Below are 26,457 nucleotides of genomic sequence, written 5' to 3' on the forward strand. Positions count from 1 at the left end.
ACCACCAATGTATGGGATAGGGCCCACCATTCCACAACCTTCTCATGTATTGCAAACAGTCCATATAGATGAAGCTATGAGAATCCTAGTGCAAGTGCTAGGAAGGGGGGCCGCCGCTCCACCACCAATGTTTCTAGGAAGGGATAGCAACCCCTCAAGGAGAAATCTTGTCACAATCTCCAAGCTAATTGTCACTAAGTTTGTAGGAGAAGGAGACCCAGTCTCCCATGTTGAGAGATTTGAAAAAACTTGTGAGACCTTTTGTGATATCAAGGATCTAGACAAGGTCTCCCATGCTAAGAGATTTGAACAAATTTGTGAGACCTTTGGTGATATCAAGGATCTAGACAAGGTCAATGCTTTTATCTTGAGTCTTGATGGCAAGGCTGGACAATGGTTTAGAGCCTTAAACCTTGAGGAGAAAATAAATTGGGACACATTGCATAAATCTTTCATTGTGGGGTTTGCCCCTAGTGGTCCCAAGTGGAGCTCAATTAACCAGCTTTATGAGGTGGAGCAAAAGGAGACTGAGTCCTTAAGAGACTATATTTCCAAGATTAGACATTTGAACTTGCAATGTGAACCCATGGGGCACCAACTCAATATGTATTGCATTACTAACCTTGTCCAAAATCCAGGGTATGGGGGGACAAGGTCCATATAGAATATGCATGGATTTCCTTTAAAAAATTCAAATATGCAAGGGAAAAATATGAAAATCTCATGTCCCCCCTCCCACAACATATAAGGAATATACTTTGAAAAATATGCAAGATTTTAAGATTTGTACATATTTTTCATAATATGTGAGGCTCAAGGGGGGGGGGGAACAAAAATACACTAAAATATGAAAACCAATCTCCTTTCAAATTAATGTAACATGTATTTTTCTTAAAGCCATCAAAAAGCATGTAGATATTGCTAGATCTGAAAGACGCAACCAACTTGAGGAACAAATCAAGCTCTTGGAGCAGGATGAGTCACCCCGTGGACAAGAAAAGCTTAAAGCTTTCAAAGACAAGTTGAGTATAGAATCGGTCATTGAGGCAGTGCAATCCAAAATTTACACAAGAGAATGGTGGGCAAGAGAAGATGGTGCAAAGGTTCGACTCCATATTTTTGGATAGGGAACTCTCCTTAGAGGAACTAAAAGGTGCTGTCACGTCTATGGCAAAAGGCAAAACCTCTAGCAATTATGGTCTTCCAATTGGATTTCATCAAATGTTTTGGGACACAGTTGGCCCCCGTCTTCTTCTTCTCTAGTAAGAGTCCAAAAAAAAGGGGTTCCTAGATCCAAGGATCAACACATGCATGATCAAAATTATCCCGAAAGGTGGTCCTAAGGATGTTTTAAAGAATTGGAGACCATTAACTATGCTTAATACTAGCTACAAAATTTTCACCGAAGCGCTAGATATCAGACTCAAATTCAAAATGAAAGATTGGATAAGGAAAGAATAGAAGGGCTTCATTTAAGGTAGTTACATATTAGAGGCCATTCTGACCCTGTGGGAAGGCTTAGAGCATGCGAATGAAAAGAACCAGGACAGCTGCTTTCTAAAAGTTGATTTTGACAAGCTAACAACAGAATGGAATGGGGTTTTGTACTATCTTCTCTTCAAGACATGGGAGCAGGTCTAGGTTTTATATCTTTTATAGATATTCTCCTCTACTAGGATAGAGCTAAGGTGGTGGTAAATGGATCAATTTCCCCCTCATTTTCCCTTAAAATATCCATCATGCAGGGGTGCCCCTTAGCCCCACTCCTTTTTGCCGTTGCCAAGACGACTGATGCACTAGGGTGGCTTATCAAGGATGAAGAAAACAATGGGAACATCAAAGGGATTTAGGTTAGTAATGGGATGTAGATAGTATGCCAACAATTCATAGATGACACTAATATTACCCTGCCTAATGATGACAGATCAGTTGAAAGCATCATAAAGTGCTTGAACATCTTCAGTGCATAGTGTCGGGTTCCAAAATCAACCACTAAAAAATAGGAGTGTTTGGCACTAGATCTTCTCCTCCCCCAACTATCCTTGACAAGGGGTGTAAGGTCCTCAAAGAGGGAGAAGTTTTATGACTTCTTGAAATTCCCATGGGCTTTAGCTGCTCAATCAAGGATAGGTGGGATTGGATCATGGACATGTTAAGAGGCAAAATTAATAGGTGGCAAGGCCTTCAACTATCCCTAGCCAGAAGGAAATTCGTTCTCAATCACTACATCTACCCTTCCACCTTGTATTTTATAACATGCTAGTTCCTATAAAAATAGTACTTTAACCAACTCAATAGGCTTTCCTACACCTTCCTATGGGGAGGCTCCCTTGATCAGAATAAAAGCTCTAAGGTAAGATGGAATTTCTATACACTTCCATTACAAAAAATTTGGACTAAAAAAGGGGCCCTTTGGAGAATTACTAAAATATTAGAGGCTTGGATAAGGGAATATGGTATCCATGAAGGAGATTATGCCATGTGGACTTCTCTATAATAGAGGCTCCCCAAATCCAGGGGAAATTTTAGTTTTTTTCCAAAATACCCCAAAAAACGTCATTGGTGGTTCATAATAAAAAATTATCTTTGGCAGGCCTCCTCGTTTTCCTCCCATGGAAAACTATCCCCTAGCTAGAACTATGCTCACATTTTCCATTTGGTTCAACCATTTGGCCCAAACTTTGACTTCCTAACCAGCTCTCCCCCTATTCTCTCTCTTCCAAAATGTTTCAAACATTCATTCCTGCCACTTTCTAGTAGTTGGTTTCAAAATATCTTCTTTCCACTCTTTGCTTAGTCATTCTCTCTCCTCTTTGCTCACATTTTTCTTCCACATTCAAAAATCTATCAGAGAAACTTCTGTCCAAGCTTTGTTCATCCCTCTTCTCTTCCATTCATTCTCTACTTATTTCACTCTCTCTTAGAAACCAAAGTTGCGACCTAAATCTGCTTGGAAGGAGTGAAAAAAATGGATGTTCTCTCATTTTCGGCTCTTTCCTCACCTTTTTGGAGTATAGAGAGTCACCTCCTGAAGTTGCGACCTCAATTTGCTTGGAAGGAGTGAGAATAATGGGTGTTCTATCATTTTCAACTCTTTCTCTACCTTTTTGGAGTATATAGAGTCAACTCTAGAAGAAGGAACACATACTTTCCAGGTAATGAAGTGATTTCACCTTGAAAGTTTTGTTTGTATTAAGTAGATATGTTTTTGTATCACACTTTATCTATATGTTTGTTACAAGAGATAGGGAAGAGGGAGAGATTGAGGTAGATGATATTTAAAACTACAAGAAAAATTTTGACTTTTTTTTCTTCACTGGTGTAGGAGGGATAGATAGAGGAAGGGAAAGAGAGAGAGAGAGAGAGAGAGAGAGAGAGAGAGATTATTTCAAACTCCTGTGTTGTTTTCTATTTGAGGGGATGAGTGAGGGAGAGAGAGACATAAAATAGTAGTTTTTGTCTTCATTAGTATAGGAGGGATATATATATATATATACATAGATAGATAGATAGATAGATAGAGAGAGAGAGAGAGAGAGAGAGAGAGAGAGAGAGAGAGAGAGAGAGAGATTATATTTGAAACTGCTATGTTTTTTAATCTGTTTGAGGGGATGAGTGAGGGAGAGAGATGACAAAAATTAAGAGGGGAGAGGAGAAGAGTGGAGATGAGGAGAGAGGACACAGCTAGAGAGCACACCACAAATGACTAACTGTACACTAGAATTAGTTGAAAAAATAGAATATATACAAACCCTTTTAGGGTTAGGGTTAGGGGATCTAACCCCTTCCTTTATAGCACTCTATAAGGTTAGTGCTATGCACATATGATCACGTGATGGTGCTATGCACACATGATCACATGATGTTGAGCGTGAACTCTCAACACCTTCCCTCAAGATCAACATCATGAAGTAGGCCTTCCCTCAAGATGATGATTCTGGGGAATAGAAGAAGGACTGAGCATTACATTCCATCACACCCCTTTAATGGGAATGTCCTTCCTCTGCATCAAACCAAGAGCTAGTCGGTGTTTCTCGAATAGCTCTTTACCGAGTGGTTTGGTAAAGATGTCTGCAACATTTTCTTTGCTATCACAATGCTGCAGTGTGATGTCACCAAGTAACACTCTTTCTCTGATGAAGTGCTCTCTGACATCAATGTGCTTTGTTCTGGAGTGATATACTAGATTTTTGGCCAATTCTTGAGCCGATTGATTATCATAGTATATTGTTGTTGGCTTTGACTCATCAAAGTAATCTGTTTCTGACAATAGTCTTCTGAGCCATATAGCCTCACATGCACCTGTAGTGAGTGCTCTATATTCTGCTTCAGTCAAAGACAAAGAAACAGTTGGCTGTTTGTTTGACAACCATGATATAGCACCTTGACCAAGGAAAAATGCATATCCCTGTGTCGATCTCCTGGTCTCATGATCTCCAGCATAGTCACTGTCACAGTATCCATGCAACCGTGGATGACTTCCTCTGTATTCTATCCCAAACTGTCTTGTACCTCTGATGTATCTCAAGACTCTTTTGGCTGCATTCCAGTGAGACTGTTTTGGATTTGCCATAAACTGTGCTAGTGAGCTTACTGCATAACAAATATCTGGCCGTGTGACTGTCAGATATATAAGAGATCCAATGAGTTGCCTGTAGTATCTGTCATTGACTGTAGGCTTTTCTGAATCTTTAGTAAGTTTCAAACTCTGTTCCATGGGAGTGGCTGCAATCTTGCAATCTGTCATATGAAACTTCTTCAGGAGACTGTCAACATACTTGAGCTGACTCATGAATGTGCTATATGAATCTCTCCAGAACTCAATTCCAAGACAATAGTGCATAAGTCCAAGACCTTTCATGTCGAACTCTGCAGATAAGTCTTGTTTTAGTTTTCTGATGAAGCTATCGTTGCTTCCTGTCACAATCAGATCATCTACATACAAAAGTGCAATAGTAATATCTTCCCCTTGAACTTTGTAGTAGAGAGTATGATCTGCATTGGACTTCATGTATCCCAGATCAGCAAAATACTTGTCAATTCTACTGTACCAACTTCTGGGTGCTTGCTTTAAGCCATAGAGACTTTTCTTGAGATGGCAAACCTTGTTCTCCTTTCCTGGTTCAACATAACCGGTTGGTTGTTGCATGTAGACTTCCTCGTCTAGATAACCATTGAGAAATGCATTCTTGACATCTAGCTGATACACATTCCATTTACTGAGTGTGGCTAGTGATATCAAGAACCGTATGGAATCCATGTTTGCTACTGGAGCATAAGTCTCATCATAATCTTGGCCATATTGTTGTGCAAATCCTTTTGCAACTAATCTGGCTTTGTATCTTTGAATACTGCCATCTGGATTGTACTTCACTTTGTATACCCATTTGTTGGCTATGGCCTTCTTTCCTGGTGGAAGGTCGCATAATTCCCAAGTGTTATTTTTATACAAAGCATCCATTTCTTCATTCATAGCAGTTTGCCATTCTGGCTTATCTACTGCATCTTCGAAGTACACTGGCTCTTCTGTAGCCATGATGGTAGTCATAAGAGCATAGTTGGTGGTTTCCACCTGAATTGCTTTGCCTTTCTGAGCATATGTCAATCTGGCTGGTGGTCTGCTTTCCCTAGTAGATTGTCTGAGCTGCTGTGGCACTGCTTGGGGTGTTGGTGGCAATTCTTGCTCTTCTTCATCAACCTGTTCTGTAGATGACTGTGAAGTTGATACTTCTATCTCCTGTGTAGGTGAGGTTTTCCATTCTGATTCCTCATCGAAGATTACATCTCTGGAGATAATGACTTTGCGGTTGATGGGATCATACAATTTGTATGCTTTGCTTTCTTCACTGTAGCCAACCATGATGCATTTGCGTGACTTCACATCCAATTTCCTGCGATGATCATCATGTATGTGGGCATATGCTATGCAACCAAATATGCGGAGATGCCCAATGCGTGGCTTGTGTCCAGTGAATGCTTCATAAGGAGTCATACCTTGTATCGGCTCGGTAGGAAGCCGATTAAGCAAGTAGTTAGCTGTAGCTATTGCTTCTGCCCAATACTGATTCGGAAGATGCTTTTCACTAAGCATTACTCTAGCATTGTCTGCTAAAGTCCCATTCTTCCTTTCAACTCTTGCATTTTGCTGAGGAGTATCTGCACATGTGAATTGTCTTCGAATGCCGTGATTTTTGCAAAAGTTCATGAATGCTGAAGACATGTATTCACCTCCTTTGTCTGATCTCATGACCTTGATCTTTCTGCCTGTTTGGTTTTCTACCATGGCTTTGAATTCTTGAAATCTGGCAAACACTTCAGATTTCTCTTTCAGAAAGTAGACCCAACAATATCTGCTGTAGTCGTCGATGAAGGTCAAGTAATAAAGTGAACCATTGATGCTGCGGGTCTGGGCATAACCCCATACATCTGTATGAATCAAATCAAGAATACCTCGTGCACGAGAGGTACTTCTAACAAAGTTGGTTCGCTTTTGTTTGCCGAAGCAGCATGCTTCACAAACCTTTCCAAGAAACTGTAGCTTCAGAATCCCAATTGCCATATTCTGATTCCGGAGATCTAACAAGTACTTGAAGTTGACATGACCATATCTCTTGTGCCATTTTGCAGATAGTGGCATCTGTTGCATTTGAGCTGACATGGCATGTTTATCTGGTACTGTAGCTAGCATCATGTATAAGCATCCTTCCTTGACACCTTTTGCTACTAGCTGACCTCTTTTGGATTTGTCTCTGATAGTGCATTCATCACCGTCGAAGATGACTTTGTAGTTGTGTTCCGTCATTTGACCTACTGACAAAAGGTTCTTGCTGAGCTTCGAAACATAGAGCACATCTTTGACTAATCCTTTTGTACCATTGAAATTGTTCATAGGGATAACACCTGTCCCTTGAACCGGATTCGGTGTATTGTCTGTTGTGTAGATGAAATTCTTTTGACCTTCTAATGGCTTCATTTCTGTGAACCATTCCTGGTGATTTGTCCTATGAGATGATGCACCGCTGTCGATGTACCAAGGATCCTGTTCCACTTGGTCGACTTGATAGCTGAAATCCTCTTTGGGATTGAAATCAGTGTCTAGGTGATTGTATCAGTCTGATGCAATTCCTCACTTGCAAGAAACATATTTCCATGTTCATTTGCAAAATGACTGTGACTAGAATGTCCACCACCATGATTTCCTCTTCCTTGGGAATTCCCTCGATTACTATTGGATTGACCACCTTGGTCATACTGCTTCTTGCGGCAATCTCTTTCATAGTGTCCAAACTTGTGACAATAGTTGCATTGAACGTTTGACACATTGGTGGATGCATTCCCTCGTCCTTGAAATCTTTCTCAGTTGGAATGATTTCCTCTTTGCTGATTCTGATGTTGCTGAGGATGATGCTGATGCTGATGCTGATTTTGACTTTGTTGATGATGACCACTTTTCTGATATGATCTACCTCTGTTTTTTGCCTTTGCCTCTGCTTCTGTCTGAAGCTGTGAATGCCTGATCATTAGAATGACCTTTATGTGCTTGAATGGCCTGAGTCCTGAGTTCTTCACCAAGTAGAACTGACTGAAGTTCTTCCAGTGTTGGAATTTGCCATTGGATGGCAATACTCTGGACTAGATTCTCATATCCTTCTCCTAGTCCATTCAGGATTACTTGAACCATTTCTGCGGGATTCATAGTCTCTCTCGCTGCTGCAAGTTGATTGTTGTAGTCTTTGATGTGGAGTACATAAGCATGACCGGTTTCATTGCTATTGCGGAAACTCTGGTTGATCTGGTTTCTCAGGGTGAGAATCCTGGATGTGTTCTTGGACTCGTAGAGAGTTGCGAACATATCCCATGCTTCTTTTGATGTCTTGACTGTGTTGAGCTGTCCTAGCATGACATCTTGCACATTCTGCTTGATCAGGTGATAGGCATACTTGTCTTTCTTATCCCATTCTGCTTGAGCTCGGGCAATGGCAGGATCTGCTACTGGTGTGGAAACTATTTGTGTAGATGTAGATCCCGATGTAGATCCCGTTGCTGGTGCTGTGACAACAGATGGAGTAGAGCTACTGGTGGCTGGATCGGCCAATGGTCTAGGTATGGATCCATCGACATACTCCCATTTGTCCTGAAGCACAAGAATGGTCTCCATTCGGTATTTCCATGTACCGTAATTGGAGTTGTCTAACTTAGCAGATGCCTCTAGATTGAGGTTGCTAGTCGACATGGTGCAAACAATGTACTCAAAAGTGTCCTGAAAAAACTCTGTATGAATCAACTGCAAATACACTGAAGATGCCAAGTGAAATCTCTGTACCGTCGGTGAAGATAGAACTGCAGTATATAAGATCTGATCTGTGTTACAAGGCTTGTGGCAATGATGCCAGGAATAGCCAAGAGGCTTTACAAGGCTGAAAAATGATGTGCACGATGTCGTGAGATAGCCAAATAGGCTTTACAATGGTGGCATGTGTGTGTGAAATCAAGTGCTATCTGCCCACTGAATCAATCTGCAATGCCTCTGAACTCTGAAGTCTGCTCACTGAACTGATGAACGTAAGGTTTCAGGTAATGTAATGATGTGAAATCAGATGTGAGCGTATGGACTGACTCCGAGTAGGTACTAGTCGGGAATTTCAGGCATGGCTTAGATTGGCAACTTGGGGAATTCAAAGCGTCCCCTCTATGGCGATCTAGTCTACTCTGATCTAGATCTAAACCAACCGTCGATCGATGCAAGAGCAGCAAATAATTCCTTTTCTTTTGTTCTTTTTAAGTGTTGGGTCAGATGCGTCGATGTAGAGGCAAATGTGCGTGAAGGAAGTGGTTTTATCGGCGAGGCTCAAATGTGAGTGTAACTTGCGTCGAAATGTGCACGTGATGTAACGAGCGTGTAGAGCACGAAAAATCGAGCGACTTTCCTTTTTGGAGCACCCTCAAATTCTTCCTGGATCAAGAGATACGACTTGATCTATGTGGAGGGGCAAAAGGAGTGCAAATGGTGCTCAATGATGATGTGTCACTGTGAGTCACATGCAGTGATGATGTGGCACTGTGCTTAGCAAGAGGTGTGCCAGTGAAGCTCTGTGCTGAGGTGGCAGGAGTGTGCACATGCAGTGTGTGCACAGTGTGCTTGGCAAGGGACTGTGCCTGCAGGGGTCAGTACTGACTGGACTGCTGAGGTGGCACAGATGATGTCAATAGGGTGATGTGGCAATGCTGACATGGCACTGATGATGTGTCCCTGATGACGTGGCACAAGTGACATGGCTGATGACATGTCACTGATGACATGGCTGATGACGTGGTAGGTGATGTGGCAGTCGATGATGATGTGGCTGCCATCGTGGCAGATGATGTGGCACTTGAAGATAAGGTTGCCACATGGCACATTGGAGACCTAGCCTACGTGCTATCTTATCCTGCCACGTGTTGCTTTTTGAGAAGCCGGAATCTTGTGAAGATTCTGATGGAATCTATGAAGATTCCGTCCACCTAGTCGGATTCTGCTGGGAGGTCTCGCATCGGTTGCTGGTATACGAGTACGTGGAGAGGGGATCATTGAACGACTGGCTATTCAGGCAGCAAGGGTTGCTCTCCAACGCCCGTGACTCAACCGATCGACTATCTACCTATTGGAGCGGCGTTTGTTTGCAAAAACTGCTTCAATAGCTCTACCTCCCAGCGGTCGTCGACCCAAGCTATGGGCAGCGCTCCCCACAGTCATCGACGAAAATCTCCGACTAGGCGAACTATGTTGAGATGGCTGGTGTTGTTCTGAGTTGGAGCTCATTGGAGTTGGCTCGTAGGAGGCAAAGAGCTATTCATTGAGCAGCTGCTTGAAGCGAGGCAGCTTGTTGGAGTGCCAAGTCAGTTGGAGAGGCCGGTCATTGTGGAGCATAAGCGTTGGGTTGGAGTTGGCTGGAAGAGCATACTGGCAAGGCTACTTGCTAGAGGGCGTTGGAGGTGTGAGGCTGGCTTCTGACGGAGCTGTTGGAGGCTATGGCGGCCGATCGTGAGCCTTCGGTGGACTACCTTAGAGGTGTTAGGAGCTACTATTGCAGTTCCGTTCACATGGGCAGCTTTGTTCTGCGGGTCGAGGGAACTTGCAGAAAGGAGTCATAGCTAGTTGGAGTACTAGCTGAGTCGAAGTTGTGGCTGAAGCAGATAACGATCTCACTGTTGAAGAGCTAATATTTAGCTAGGAGATAGAAGGCCATGGGTGCCCGTCTGAAGGCCTGGAGATTGTTGCTATTGTTGGAGTCTTTGCGCACTGCCTTGTCGCCCGTGATCGTTGAAGCATATGGAAGACTACTTTTGTCGTTGGAGACTACGAGGCTCGCTATGGTTGACCGTCATTGGAGGCTCACAAGCTGCAGTCATTGTATTGGGAGAGGTCTTTGCTACACCATTTGCTGTCACCTATGGAGAGCTTGGAGCGCTGCACGAAGGAGGTGAAGAATAGAGCCCATTGTTGATGTTGCTAGCTGTGGAGAGCTAGGAATCGAGTCGGTGGCCTTGTGAAGAACTCTATGTATCTCTCTCTCTCTCAAACAAGAGATCTCACAGTAGAAATCTCTCAACGGAAGAGATGTATCTCAGATCTCTCTTTCTCTCGATGAACTAAGAATTCCTCTCAAATGGATGGAAATTTCTCTCAATGGATGAAAATCTTTCATCAACAAAATGAAAGATAGAAACCTCTCAATCTCTCGATCTCTCTCAGTCTCACAAGAAGGATGGTGCCTCAGCGGAAGGCAGAACCATGCTCTGATACCATGACAAAATATTAAGAGGGGAGAGGAGAAGAGTGGAGATGAGGAGAGAGGGCACAGCTAGAGAGCACACCACAAATGACTAACTGTACACTAGAATTAGTTGAAAAAATAGAATATATACAAACCCTTTTAGGGTTAGGGTTAGGGGATCTAACCCTTTCCTTTATAGCACTCTATAAGGTTAGTGCTATGCACATATGATCACGTGATGGTGCTATGCACACATGATCACATGATGTTGAGCATGAACTCTCAACAAGAGATAGAAAATAGTCGTTTTTTTCTTTGCTAGTATAGGAGGGGTAGATAGAGGAAGGGAAAAGAGAGAGAGAGATTATATTTCAAACTGCTATGTTTTCTTCTATTGAGGGGATGATTAAGGGAGAGAGATAGAGATTGTATTTCAAACTGCTAGGTTTTAGAAGTATTTGAGAAAGAAGGAAGAAAAAGAGATCCTAATCAAAGAGTTCTGGGAGGGAGAGAGAGAGAGTGATATGATATTGATAATGTTTTCTTTGTTTGTGGAGAAATAGAGCAGGAAGAGAGCATATCGGAAACTAAGTATTTTAAAAAAATTGATGTTTGTTTGTGGGAGGGGTACCTTGGAAGACTGACTGATAGAGAGAGAAGTATTCTATGTTTTTTGTAATAATATTTTGTTTGTTTTTGTGAGAGGTTTAGTTAAAGGAGAGAGAGAGAGAGAGAGAGAGAGAGAGAGAGAGAGAGAGTTGCAAAGAAAGAGAAAGAGAGGGATAGAGAAAGAGAGAATAGAAGACATAAATTTGGAGGGTCTTTGGAAGTAGAAAGAGCTAATTTTAATCATATGGTATAGGGGCAAAAACTATGGAAGTAGAAAATGATAGATATAGAGGTAGTTTTACAGTCTGTTGTATTGAAGAATGTTAAGGATGAGCATGGGGAAAGAGAGAGCAATGAGGAACACAAAGGAAGGGAAAGAAAGAAAGATATATTAACATCCTCGGAAGACCTTGTGGGTCTACGAGAGAGAGAGAGAGAGAGAGAGAGAGAGAGGGGGGGGGGGGAGGGGAGATAGTAAGGGCAATGAGAGAGAGAGAGAGAGAGAGAGAGAGAGAGAGAGAGAGAGAGAGAGAGACTCTCCAAAGTAAAAGGAATAAATATAAAAATATTGTAATTAAGAGCATTTTTAAGGGCAATGCCCATTTATAAAGTACATGTCTAAGGTAATTTTCACATTTTCAGTTTCCCACTCTTGAGTAACCTTGCATTCCACAGCCTCCTCTTTCATCTTCCCAAGCATCCTCCTACACACATGGCTTCCCCTAGAGAGGCTTTTGACTAGTGGATTTCATCCACTGATTCCCATGCCTCTGCAAATTAGGTTTATCCTATCTTCTACAAGGCATTCCATCTTGAGTCACACTTGAGAGCTCTCCTTCTTGTTGATAATCCCTCTCTTCAACATTTTGATAGACTTATCCATGGGCAATCTGTTGCGATTGCTAACTTCCATAACCAATGGGTTTCATTGGATATTTTGAGCTCTTTTGACCAGAGTGCTAACTTCAAGAAGAAACTAGCTAGGGCCATGGATAATGTCCGTATCTCTCTCTGTGAGTACACTATTCCCATCGGGGATGATTCATCTTCCCCAATTCATTTGATCGAGAGAGATGCAGCCCTTACCATTCTCCTTACAACTAGCAAGTTTCATGAGGATGTTGGCGAGCAGCCCGAGGGTCCTGCATCCACAAGTGGTGGAGCAGGTCCATCAACAAGTGGTGGAGGAGATGACCTAAACCTAGACCTGGAGCCTGAGAAGCATACTATTAGCCTAGCTGAGGAGCAAGTTGAAAGTGAGGTCATCTTATCTTCATATCCGACTCGTGCATATCCATCCTCTACCTATAATCCAGATGAGGCAGCAACCAAGCCACACCTTGCTTCGGTTGATCCAATCAGGATTGAGGGTGAGGAATACCTTACCCTATTGGAAGTGATGGAAGAAACCGATCTGAGAGGATGAAGTGCTATGTCGGCTCTTGAATGACACTTTTGATGATGTCATTGACTTTGATGCTCCAATCAATCCAAAAATCGATGAGATTGCATGCTTTGATGACTCAAGCCTCACTAATCTGGAGGCAATCCAACTAACACAAAAGGCAATCAAGGATGCCGCACCAGAGTATGACATGTCCGATGAGCAGTTCATGAATTTGCAGAGGGAATTATTTGGGGAAATAGGTGAAGAAGCTGGCACCTCAAGCTAACATGAAGTTCAAGACCAACCATAAAAGGGAGTCCAATTGGACACTGTAACTAACGCACTCCGCGATGAGACAGAAAAGGTATGTAGCTTTGCTAGCTTCATCATGTGATTCAAAATCATCAGTATAATTCTAGGTTCCATTTTAGCAACAAAAATCATTGCTTTTTCTTCAACTGGTACGGAATAAAAAATAGGGTATGATTTTAAACCCAGGACATCCTACCATTGCCATTTGCCCCTGCCACTCCATTTTTGGAAACAATTAGGGTTATGGTTTTGTAATTTAGGAACAAAGTATTAAAAAATAAATAAATTTGGGAGGCGACTGAGACCCTAGCTACCATGTGCATCATTTTCAAGCAAAAATCCCCCCTGAAAACCCTAAATCTGACATCATGTGACTTAGGGGGTTTTTAGGGGTTTTTTTTGCTTGAAAATGATGCACATGGTTGCTAGGGTCTCAGTGGCCTCCCAAATTTGATTTAGGAATACAAAATAAGGTTAAGGGTTTAGGGTACAAAACCCAACCAAATGTTATGATTTTAAACCCAAGACATCCTGCCACTGTCACTTGCCCTTGCCACTCCATTTATGGAAAAAATTAGGGTTATGGTTTTGAAACATGGGAAAAATAACAGGTTTGTGGTTTTTATTCATGCCACATGGAATACAATTAGTTTTAGGGAATAAAAATTAGGTTTAGGGTTTAGAGTACAAAACCCAACAAAATTTATGATTTTAAACCCATGACATTCTGCCAATGCCACTTGCCCTTGACACATGCCCCTGCCACTCCACTTGTGTAAATAATCAGGGTTATGGTTTTTTCATAGATGAAAAATGATATCTTTAAAAAATCATATTTGGGAGGACAGTGAGACCCTAGCAACCATGTGGATCAATTTTATGCCATGCAAAAACTGGGCTCTGGTCGAATGATCTCAGATTTAGGGCTTGCACGGGTTTTTTTGGCATAAAATTGATCCACATGGTTGCTAGGGTCTCAGTGTCCTTCGAAATATGATTTTTGAAATATATTATTTTTCATTATGTGAAACCCCTTATTCTTATTAATTCTTGAAAAATGATATTTTAGTAATTTATATAATCTTTGGGTTTTGAAGTAATATGTTGGTTGTAGAATATCTTATGGGTAAATGAATATACTGGATGAAAGGGTGGAACCAGAGGGTCTTCTAGTGGGGGGATGGCTTCGATCCGACCAATACATCAATAGAGTGGCTCAACACGTTTTGGTGTTCCATCGACAATTATTGTTGAATGGAAAGATGAACATCATGAAGTTCAGGGTCCTCAGTCGAATGGTGAAGATGAGGCCCATCGGTCATACTGTGGATCATGTTGTTTTGATTAGGAATAGTGTAGCTTAATTTTTGTTCTCGAGCACATGATCCGGTCCTCTCCATAGTATTATAGCTATTGCAGGGCTAGCTAGCATTACAAATCCCCAGGCTATAGAGAATGAAGTTGTGTAGCCCTCTCGGCTTCAGCAAGCAAAAAAGGGATCTGCTGAGCCAAGCAGGAAGAAGCGTAGACTAGAGTAGCTTATGCATTCAAGCTTTGATGATCTTTGTGATACTACTCTATGTCAATAAAGAATACCATTTTCAAATTATTTTCTCTTCCCGCTACAGAAGATTGTTTCCTTTTCTATGTTAAGTAAAATTGAGTATTATTTCCTTTTGCATGTTCTATTGAGATTTGATGTTTATTATTTCATTTTGCTATTGTGTACGTCATCAGAAAGTCTTTTGAAAGTAAATTGAGATTGCATGTAAGTAAATTAATAGATTGCAAATACACTGAAAATAAAATTGAGATTGCACATACCAAGACAATTCTAAAAAAGACATTTTATTATATTGATGCTCATAGGCAGAGTACAAGGTAGATGCATGTAGTAGGCAGAGTACAAGATAGATGCCCATAGGTAGAGTACAAGGCAGAGCATACAAAATCCCTAAGTGCCCTTGGGATTCCTAAGACGTACAATAAATTGCATGTCTGCAGCAGTCACTGTGACCCTTTTCCTATGGATAGCAGCCAACTAGGTGTCATCCATGAGGTCTACTAGGTAGGCCTCAGCTGCATGCTACATGGCAAGCAAGGCATCTCTAGAAATACACTAGGGAGCCTCCACAACTCCATGCCTATAAAACTAGGACGTTGGGCTAAGGTTGAGGTACTGCATGACCTCGCATACCACTCTTGTGAAGCTCCCCATGGGGGATGAGTAGATTGATGGACTTCTGAAACTTTCTGATCTCCCGAAGTGCCACCTATCCTTGGCTTGAATCTGTACTACCTCACTGGAGGAGGGCCTCTTTGCCCTTGATGTGGAGGGCCTCTTCCTAGATGTTGAGGGACTCTTTGCCCTATACTTGGAGCTCGGGCACCTCTCCCCCATTGGTGTGGATCCTGATTGCCTATTCTTGCCTTGGTCCTTTGCTCTATCCTTTTTTGTTCCTCTTCCTCACACTCCTCCTCTGTGCTCTCTGAGTCATCCGTCTCTATATAAGGACCTTCTTGTGCCTTCCTCTATCCCTCCTCTTGTGCCTTCCCATGTCCCTCTTACTCCCTATCTAGATTTTGGATTGGCAGTTTCTCCCTTCGATGGGGATCATTGGGGGGAGAGGGGGGGAGGCTATCACTCTTTGTCTCTGAGTCTGGATGTGGTGGGTTTGGCTTTGCCTATCTTCGTGGTGCCTTGATCTTGGGCTTGCCTATGGGGGATGGAGCAAATGTGCGAGAGAAAGGGTGAGGGTATGAGAGATAGGGTAGAAATGCTAGGGGCAAGTGGGAGGTGGTGTGGGAGTGGAGAGATCTTTAAACAATGAAATGAAAATGAGGGCGCATTCTTTTATATAGGGCCCAAAACCCTAATTTTTAAAAATACTTGTTTCAATTAAAACCCTAAAAAAAGTAAAATTAGTACAATCTTGAGCTAAATACTTATAATTAACATCCAATAACACAAAATTTCTCATTTATATTATAGCTCATGTCCATTATATGTTGGCTTTACTACAAATCACATAACTAAAATTACAAAGAAATTTCGAAACTTATGCATGGGCATCCACATTGGAAGAGTCTACACCATCATTTTCATTTGTCTCCACCCATATGCGTCCTTGTCTCTGATGGGTTGCATGCCACCTTGCATGATTCTATCTTACATTCGATGAGTTTTATATTCTTCTTCGACATTCCGCGTTAACATCTTGCACTGCATGGGACACTAAGGACTCTTTGAATGCTAGTGTTGCGGCTGCTCTTATTTTGATACGCCTGTACCACCATTGAACCAATTGAACCATTGGGCTTGACTTAGTTCTACCACCCCCGTGTTGGGTCGCTCTATTATATGCACAACATGCTTGCCAATGCGATCTTTCCATGCCTTCGATGATTCCATAATTCCATGCCATGTATGGTGCATGAGCATATAAAATGTGCTGCCAAATAGAAAAACAAATCAGTAAAATATAGGACCATTCAATATGCACTTCTCAATGTCCAAGTTAGAGATTACCTTGTATTGTGTGAAATGATTCTTTCCCCAAGCTATCTCCATATTCTGGCTAAAGTCATTCACAGCATTGATGAAACACTGTGCATCATCTTCTTCGAATATTTTCTTTTTTAGTAAAGGTACCAAGCTATCAAGAGCTAACCACACTCGCACCTTTTCCAGTATTTTTTGTCCCTTCCCCCCTCGTTCACAATAGGCATTGTGTAACTTTCTCCATACATCAAACTCATTAGCACGTTTGAGCTTGTCATTCTTCTTCTTTGCTAAAAGGAATTTTAAAGCCTTGACACCACCAAAGCTTGGATTACAAGGAACATTGCCTGTTTTTCCAGATCTTTTCTCATCTTTTGTAATCTTTACTTGCCTAGAGTGTAGTCCCATATCTGAAAGAATCTTTTCAATTCTTGCAATCATCCTCTCATTCTCTTGTTGGGGCTTCAAGTTATATGCATCAATGATGTACAGATACACCAACTTTTCAGTTATTCTCACAATAGCATGAAGCACACAAATGTGTACTCGCTCAAGAGGAATTTCAAGAATTGGGCTCCATGATAGATCTTTCCCTAGAGCATCCCTATCTAGTGCCTTAGTTTGAGCTATCTCTGCAAGTTCATAGGCCCATTTCTTTTGATTCTTTTTACCACCTTTTGCAGGTACTCTTGTTTGCATGCACAGTGGACAAGGATGGTTTGTATTTGCTCCATGTGGCACATTAAACATACATTTAATAGTCTTGAGGCCAGCAGCTAGATGCCATTCTACACGGTAGGATCCATAGCCCTCAACTTCAAGTAGCTCACCATTGTTATGACCTCTGATCACACTTGGGATATCGGTTTGGTCAAAACCCCACTTTAAAATTGAATGTGACTCTTTCACATCTGCAAAAAAAACTCACATGTTATTTCATAATATTCTCAATCTTTTTCCATTATTGCATTCAAATTCAAATTTCCATCATACCTCAAAGGCAGCCAACCACCAAATATCCTGTTCTAATTGCACACCGAACTATCTTACATCATCAAGCACCCTTAGCGATTGCAGTAGGGAAAGTAACTAGTATTTAGAGATGAGTAAAAGAAAGATTGATTCTCATGCATCAGCAACTGCAATGCCTGAAAGTCAATCTTCTTTGATCCTTTCTCAAAGAATCTCATCCAGTAGCTCCTTCTAAGCTCCAAACACCTTGCATCATTCATCGCTCACTCAGAACATTGATTGCCTTGTTTCCTGAATGAAATGATTTCAAATCGTGGAAGAATCTCAGACAAGAAAGGAAGTCGTGAGATTTGAAGGAGAAGTGCTCAAAATAGAGAAAGAAGAAGGTAGGTTGAATCTCATTCAAAAATCTTGAATGTTTTGAAAGAATGAGAGTGAAATGGGAGGGAAATGTAGGTAGAGAAGAGAAGTGGCAAGATTCTGGCATGAGAGTCCATCCCATGAGAGGGAGAATAGAGAAAGAAGCTTCTCGCTCAAGAGCTAGCAAGAAATTTAAAAAGAGGGCTAGAGCAAAGAAAATTTGAAAATAGTGCTTAGAAATGAGGGGGAAGCAAGAGGAATGAGAGAGAATGAAAGGAGTGTGGCAGTTGGATGGGAGGATTTCGTTTCAGGGGTCAAATGGTACCAGTTTGGTTGAGAAAGTAGGTTTCTCAGTTTGGTTACAGTTAAAAAACGTGATGGGATAGTTGAGGTAGCAAGTGGGTGCTCCACCTCATTGTTTGGGCCATTGAATAAAGAAATAGAGAAGTCGGCCCACTTCCAATATTCTATTGCCCTCCACCAGCAACCAATATTCTATTGGGTTTTATTCACCTTATTCTTCCATGTCACCAGCCCAAGGGCTCCCTTACAGTGCCCTTTTTTAGTCCAAATTTTTTGTAATGCCAAATCTGAAGGGGGTCTAGGGGTGGTAGATATTGAAAAATCTTCAATACACTTTATGGCACAATGGATCTTAAAAGCCTATCAAGATCCCGATTCAATTTGGGCCACTCTGATCTTAAAGAATTAGGGGAAAGTCAAGCTGGACCGGTGTAGATATTGGAAAGATCTATCCACAGGTTTTATCCTTTTTGGTCAAGAATCTTGCATAGCGAAAGGCTCTGAACTGTGGAAAGGTATGTGGAGAGCTTGGGAAATTATGAGATCGTTTATTAAGTGGAAGGTATTTTCAAGAAAAATAGGCACTTTCAGCAATCAAGATTTGATTTGGTTTTCGGTTATCTACAGTGCAAACTCGCTAAGACAAGACCAACTTAAACCAACCATCAGACTAAACAAGAGAGGGATCAAGATCTGGGGGAATTTGTGGGATTGTGGTCAAGGCAAATGGTATGATGATGCAAATCTCTTGCACATATACAGATTAACCATATTTGACCTGCTCTTAATCAAGGAATGTCAAGGACTATGGGTTGGAGAAAACCTTTTGTGGTGGCTAGGCGGGCTCTTGCCCCTGCTATGAGGGAATTTAGGTGGGTGGGTTAGCTAAACCTAACACTGGATCCACTAATCCAGGAGGGCCAAGAGGATATGATCACCCGCCTCAACAAAATGTGGTTCAGGAGAGATGATGAGAGAATGTGGGCCCAAAGGTTTGCTAAAGTTTGGGACCGCAATGTTCCGAAGAAACAATCTTGTCTTCTTTGGCTTATTCTTCATAGGAGGATATTGACGGCCACCAGGGCCAAGAAGGTTAGTCACAAAAATGAATGGTGTACACGGTGCAACAAGGTGCAGGAGCATATTTTGCATCTTTTTCTCAATTGTGTGCTCTCTAGGGAACTCTAGAATCTAGTTCATAGACATCTTGCTCCTTTTTCTTTTAGCTATTCGTGTGGACATGTCGATTCTAAGAGTACAAACATTTGACAATAGATTTATGATTAACTTCATACAAGAAAGTCCATTGGGTACTTTGGAATGTGAATCTTCTTACCCTCATAGTTAGATTATTGTGGGACTATAGAAGTTATCTTACAAGTTGGATTCAAACAATTAAGTTTGACATAAAATGAAATTTAGATTTATCTATACTTGCTCCAACACTACAATGGGAAAAGACAGAAGTGGATTTTTTGTTATAGACTGATCATGAACTCACTTTGAGTGTTTTTTGTTGTTCATTATGAAACGTCTTTTTTTTGTTCAACAATAATTTCCAAGTTACACCTTAAGGCACTGCAAAGAAATGATGGAAATTGCCTCTTGTGTAGTAATGATAATATGAGAGATCTTGAATATTGAAGCAGAGACAAGGTGAGGCTATCGGCAAGAGGGGGGGAAAGAAATCCATGTAGCATTGCATGTTTGAATGTCCTAAGATAGTGCAAATTCAAAGTCATGGACTATGCCATTGCATGCAGGTGGATGGAGTCATAGGCATGAGGTTACCTTGGCACTTATGTAAGAAAATGCTCCATAAGACTGTCTCTAATGCCTAAAGGCCTACTTCCTTTGATGCCTCAAGACATGAGGGCAATGACCACAGGAGGCATTTCTTGAAAGTCAAGGTCCAGGGGGTTGAAAACGACCTGAAGAGGACATCGACGGTTGGTTGATGTTCAAGATGACATCTCGGCAATTCTACATTCTTGGACTTGTTCTGAGTTGATCGTCAAGCGTGCCGATTAAGGGAATTTGATTCGATGGTATGGCTAGGGATGGTTTTCAGCCACTCTAGGACCTTGGCTGGCCTCAAGGCATCTATACTTGGCCTGGTCGTCCACTTGAGGAATGGGACCGTGGAAAAGTCTCTTGATAGGAAACGCCCCAACGTGAGGTTTCATGCATTGCAGAGTACAAGTACACAAGATTTCTTTGGACCCCAAATCGTGCGGCACGTTCATGCACATTCATGGCCTTGCCAAAGACACCCGCTTACCTCTTCATTCCCTCTGATTTTTTCATCTGCTAATTTATTCACTACCACAAAGGTTCTACTACGACACTCTACTCTTTGTTTCCCTGTTGATAAGATACAGGAAATAAATTTGAGACTTTGGGATCATGATCTTGCGTGCCCAATGAAGCTTCTTTTATTCGGCTTTCAAACTGTGATCATTCGAGGCCGCTAAGCTCTTCATTCGATCCTGAGAGGACGAGTCAAGACAAAGCAGCTAGAATCTTGGGGCAAAACGAAGACGCCGATGAAAGAAGTATAACTTAATCTCCCGACGTTGTCGACATCTGCAAGCAAACAAGCAAGCATGCACACACGTTAACTCTCCAGCTCAGCTGGCAGTCATCTGTAAGGACAAAGGTAAGTGCGGTGGACGGGCTAGATTGTTTAAGCGACTGATCAAGGCACGATGAGGGCACGATATGGAGGGCGTTCGGGATAAATCTGCTTCCCGTTACACTGCTCTTATCGCCTTTGTGCAAGTCTGCAAGACGAGGCCTCTCCGTTTCTAAACCTTCAATTCTTCATTCATCCTTCAGCTCGCGACCTTCCATCATGGCCTCCAATCCCTGCAAACTCATCTCCCTTGCGCTATTTTTCATATTTCTAGGACTTGCCAGAGCCCACTATCCTCCTCTCACGAATTTGACATATTACTTGCAGCAACAATTCGGCCTTAATGAGTTTGGTATAGTACCCGCGGCTGTCCCTGCTGCTCCTGGTACCGGCACTGGCTTCGGGCTGGAGGTTGCGTATGAATTCCTCATGACAGAGACGGCGGATCCGTTGTCCCAGATCCTGGGATATGTCAGAGGCACTGCCTTGGTAGTGAACAACACTGCAGCTTCAACAACCTTTTTCGTGAACAACGTAATTCATTACGATGATGGTGTAACAAAAGGGACAATCAGTCAGCAAGGTGAGGCCATCTTCACCATATCGCCTTGGGAGTTCTCCATCGTGGGTGGCACTGGAGCTTTTCGAAACGTGTATGGCTACAATGTGGGCAGTTTCGTATCGGCTAAACCTGTCAACGGCAGTACACACATCGTGACGCACTATCAGGCGTACTTGTCCTTTGCTCGTTAATCTTGCAATACTACAGCTTGCTTCTGCTCTATTTCATTGCTCCTCAATGCCTTGATCATAAGAGAGCAGCTATCTTTCATAAGCTTTTCGCTGCATGATTTTCTGGTTCCTCGTGTTTCTCCATCCACTCGTTCTCCTCCTCACGCCTTTCGTCACCTGTTATTATTTGTAGCAGCCTTTATGGTTGCCGGCTGTGGTGGTCTGTGGCTACCGAGCAGTCAAATGTATCTTGCAGCAGCTTTTTAGACTTTCTAATATTTGTAGAGGGCCAAGAAATTGCTTGTTCTCGCCTCAGTTCTTGAGTTGGCGTGAAGAAAACTTGTTAAAGTGGAAGTTGATCGAAATGTGGTTTTCATTTCGTTCTCATTGAGTGTGATTTTTGTGAGAGCTTTGTGTGGCCAGCTTTTTCGGGGCAGAGAGAGAGAGAGAGAGAGAGAGAGAGAGAGAGATTTATGGAAGTTGGGGTTTTGGTTTTGGGGAAGAGAGAGAGAGGGCCAAGGGCGCGGGCAGAAGGGACACCCGGAAGGGTGCTGGCGGGAAGGAGGGGGGGTTGTTAAGTTTGAACATTCATGTTCATTATCATAGCATGGAGAGTGAGAATTTAGAAAGTGTAAGAAGCAATGGTAGGGTAGCATTCGTGATCCTCCTCTCTGTGTCATTGGTCCTACTCCTCACATTCAAGTCCTGCCACATGCGGCATTGGTCCCGGGCATGGTGTTCCCTCTTGGACCATTGGTGGGTGAGTTAAGCTGCGTGAGCAAAATAAAAAAAACAAGGTGAATTTGATTCATGAGGCCTACCCCAAATGAACTTGAGATTGAATTTGGAGAATTGTTAAAAGGAACTAAGGATTTTTTTGATTGTGCCCTTTGTGGGGATGTTTGATTGATAGTATTGGAACTATTTCAATTGATCATTTAGACTGCAAGCTAATAGATAAGGGATAATGTTTCTCACCTATGTAGTATGGCATACAAAGTAAAAAGAGAGAGTGATCAGACCAATATATTATGAAGTTTGTCCTACTTATGATGTTATCGACTTTGTTGTTTGTCTAAATGTGGTTGAGCATACATGTACCCATTATTGCCCAAATGTGGTCGAGTGTGTACCTATCTATTGTCATTGGCACATTAATGATTTGTTACTTTTTTTTGGACGTGCTAGGATTGGAGTTTTGACTTGTTTGTTGATGTGTAGTTATAGTCAATGTTGAATGTTGAAGTGAATGCTGGAATCATATTAGAGTATAACATACATTTCATAGTTTTGAACTCATGCACTCTCCAAATTCATTTTTGTAAGTGATAGGGTTTAAATATTTACATAATCACGTCATTTTTCTTGTGATTACATGTCGTGATGACATAATTCATGCAATCACGACCACGATCACACATGTGGCCTTGACCTAGCAACCGGATAACTACCGGTAGTAGTTTTACATAAAACTATCGTCAGTAGTGCTTATACTACCGCCGGTAGTATTATTACGGTCAGTGATAGTAATAATTCGGTCAGTAATTTTCATGTTACCGGCAGTATGTAGTGTACTAGTGTTGGTATAATTAATATACCGATGGTTATATACAAATTACCATTGATAATACTACTGACCCAAGATATATGTCCACCACAGTCCACCACCAGGCTCATTTTCACCAAAAGTGGATTGAGAAGAGGTAAACATTCCTCCTTTTCCAAGACTTGGTCGAGGGGCCTGGTCTGGGAAGTGGTTCCTGGTCTTGTGTCTTGAACAAGGTGGGGGCCTAGTTGCAGCCATGACCTAGAGCTGGGCTCCCTCGGATCTCCACATAAAGGAGGGATTGTTTTGTTGGTTTTTTAAAGGGTTTACAGAGCATTTGTTACATGCATGCATTGAAAGAATCTTTTGTGCATTATAAATTATTAGCTTTTAGGAAATCTTTATACTTTTGCATTGATGCATGATCATTCATTTGCATTTCATGTAATAAAAAAGAAAGAAAGCAAAGGGTGGGTATGCAAGATATTAGAGTCGATAGATAACGCTTAGTTGTTGTCACATGCTTGCATACACAACAACACAATGCATCCACAGACAAGCACAATAGCGGGCGCGTCTATAAGCATTGGTAACTTAATAAAAATACGGTGCATCTATTAGCACGATTATCAATGCATATGTTAGTGCAATTATACATGTGTTTAATAGCGCATCTACAGTTTTGTAAAATAGACACGCATTTGGATGCATTTATAAATGTGTAGCAAAGTTTGAAATTGAACTCAGGCTAATAAATGTGCATCACTGCTTGCCAAACATTGCCCATGATTACCAAAGCATATAATTTAATAAAAATATAAATGCTATGCACGTGTCACACACAATAACATGCTTTCTGCCAAATGCACATATTATACAAAAAGTAAGTGAGGTGAGGAGAATGAGACAATATATAAAATAGGTTTGCCAATATGTAATAAATTTGGATGATACAATGATGGGCTATGGTTCGATCTCATCCTCACTAAGATCAACCCTTGCCAAACTATCTACTTCAATATCCAAACCAATGTGGAGATCTACAAATACATTCAGTCCACTACTACTTGTGTTACTGTGCTCATCAAAATCAGCATTACCAATGGTAGGTTCGTCCTCATGGGTAATGGCCTGAATATTTGTATCTCCTATCTCATGATCATCCTCCTCTCTCGTATCACAGTAATCATCACCTCCATGGCCATGATCATCCTCCATATGCTCCATGTTAGTAAATGTACTATACATCACTTTGGAATGTGGCGTAATAGGTATGACGTGCCACCACCTATTATTATACACCATTCATTATTGATAGACAACCTATTCAAACATAAATACAAACATGTTATTTTCCTTACGTGAAGGTATCAAATGTAAATAAGTGAATAGTTTTATATATGTGTATAGTACATGTTCACAATTGTTGCGGTAGTACTAGTGTGTCCTTCTTGCTTTGCCAAAACTTTGTGGAGTCAATAGTTACAAAGCCCCTTGCATGGTGTTTGATTGTTTCATTAGGGCCTCTTTCCACCACATCCTTAAACCACTTGACATCCAAAACATACACAAAGAAGCGCCGAAAGTCAAGCTTAATAATATCTTGGATTATGACACAATAATCATCCATGGCTCCCTCAAAGCTAGCAATGATGTTGCAATCTTGTGTGTTTCTCTTATCATTAATCCGTTGTGTTCGAAAACGCTTGCCCTCACACCATATAGCATTGAACATAGTACACTACACCAATACAAAATCAATTGAATAAGCAATCTAAATTGTTGAAAGCTCCTATATATGCCAACCTTTTGCAGGCATCCTCTAGCATACTCCCATTATTCCATTGTGATATGCATCACCTCATCTCTCTCTTCTCTCTCCATTTCATCAAGTAGCCAATCGACATGAATATCCTTTGGAAGTGCTCTTGGATGCTCAAGGTATGGCACAGGAGATCCATGGTGTGTACAAAAGAGGGCCCTTTCTCCTTGTCTTCTTGCCTTTGCACCCTTATATCTTGTCACCCATCTTTTCATCACATCACTATTAAGCATGCAATAGAGGTTTAGATTATTAACCAACTCCTTGTTCATTTCTTTGCTCCGTGCTTTCCCTTGAGGCACAATAGAGTCAGAATAGAGGTTATCCTTAGGTCTTCATATCTCCATAGTCATGGGAGAGAGCTATCCGCATCAACAAGAAAGTCAGAAATATATACAAGTGACTCTTGTACCAACCAACCTTTGGCCATGCTACCTTTGGGCCTTGCATTTTGCCTCACAAAACCCTTCAAGCTCTTCATGAAGCACTCAAGGAAGAACAACCATCGTGCATGTACAATGCCACATATAGCAATCTCATCCACCAAATGCATTATGAGATGTAGTTGGCTTATGAGAATAGAACGTGGAAAGGTCTCCTCCCCTAAACAAACCACCTCCAGTGACATAACTCGAGCATCCTCAAGCGTGGTGGGATCTATTTCCTTTGAGCTCACATACCTAGAAAGAAAAAGTGCACCATATTAGCAATATCAAAACCTTACATCATGCATTGATACGCTTCACATTTTGTATAGTGTGAAGTACCTCACAAGCTTGCCTATCTTGTAAATACAATCCTTCACGTCCTTCGATGCACTATGAGAAATGCTAGTATGTAGTATGAACTGAGCATATGAGCGATGGTTGATTAGTTGCTTCTACAAATTTGAAAGGAAAAAGAGATTATGCCAAGTCATACTTACTTGGAGCATCTTGTGCCAATCGTGTGATTTCAAGCCGTATAATTGCTCTATATCTCTTTTCTTGCTCATTGTGAAGGGCCCCTTCGAATAGCTCATGCATCGAGTGGGAGTACGAATTGTAGTGATAGCCTGCTTCACCGCCACCACCATCCATTACAAAAAAATTGGACTAAAAAAGGGCCATGTAAGGGAGCCCTTGGGCTGGTGACACGGAAGAATAAGGTGAATAAAACCCAATAGAATATTGGCTGGTAGAGGGTAATAGAATATTGGAACCTGGCTTGACTTCTCTAATTCTTTATTCAATGGCCCAAACTATGATGTGGAGCACCCACTTACTACCTCAACTCTCCCATCACGTTTTTTAATTGTAAGCAAACTAAGAAACCTAATTTCTCAACCAAACTTCGACCATTTGACCTGAAACCAAATCCTCCCATCCAACTACCACACTTGTTTCATTCTCTCTCATTCCTCTTGCTTCCCCCTCATTTCTGAGCACCATTTCAAAATTTTCTTTGCTCTAGCCCTCTTTCCAAATTTCCTACTGGCTCCTGAGTGGGAAGCTTATTTCTCTATTCTCCCTCTCATGGGATGG

At 41.6% G+C, this 26,457-nt stretch overlaps 1 protein-coding gene across 1 annotated transcript; it reads left to right on the forward strand.

Moving 5' to 3' along the window:
* Positions 1–21,053: 21,053 nt before the first annotated feature.
* Positions 21,054–21,587, forward strand: LOC147892639 (dirigent protein 23-like). Its single transcript, XM_087386757.1, has one exon. The coding sequence runs from the start codon at positions 21,054–21,056 to the stop codon at positions 21,585–21,587; it is 534 nt and encodes a 177-aa protein (XP_087242883.1).
* Positions 21,588–26,457: the final 4,870 nt, after the last annotated feature.

This window comes from Dipteris shenzhenensis, chromosome 16 (assembly GCF_047967505.1).
Source record: "Dipteris shenzhenensis isolate YYH24624 ecotype China chromosome 16, Dip_SZ_1.0, whole genome shotgun sequence".
Classification (NCBI taxonomy): Eukaryota; Viridiplantae; Streptophyta; class Polypodiopsida; order Gleicheniales; family Dipteridaceae; genus Dipteris; species Dipteris shenzhenensis.

What these genes read in the sequence shown, in the direction of transcription:
- LOC147892639 (XM_087386757.1), top strand. Translation starts at nt 21,054, where the DNA reads ATGGCCTCCAATCCCTGCAAACTCATCTCCCTTGCGCTATTTTTCATA.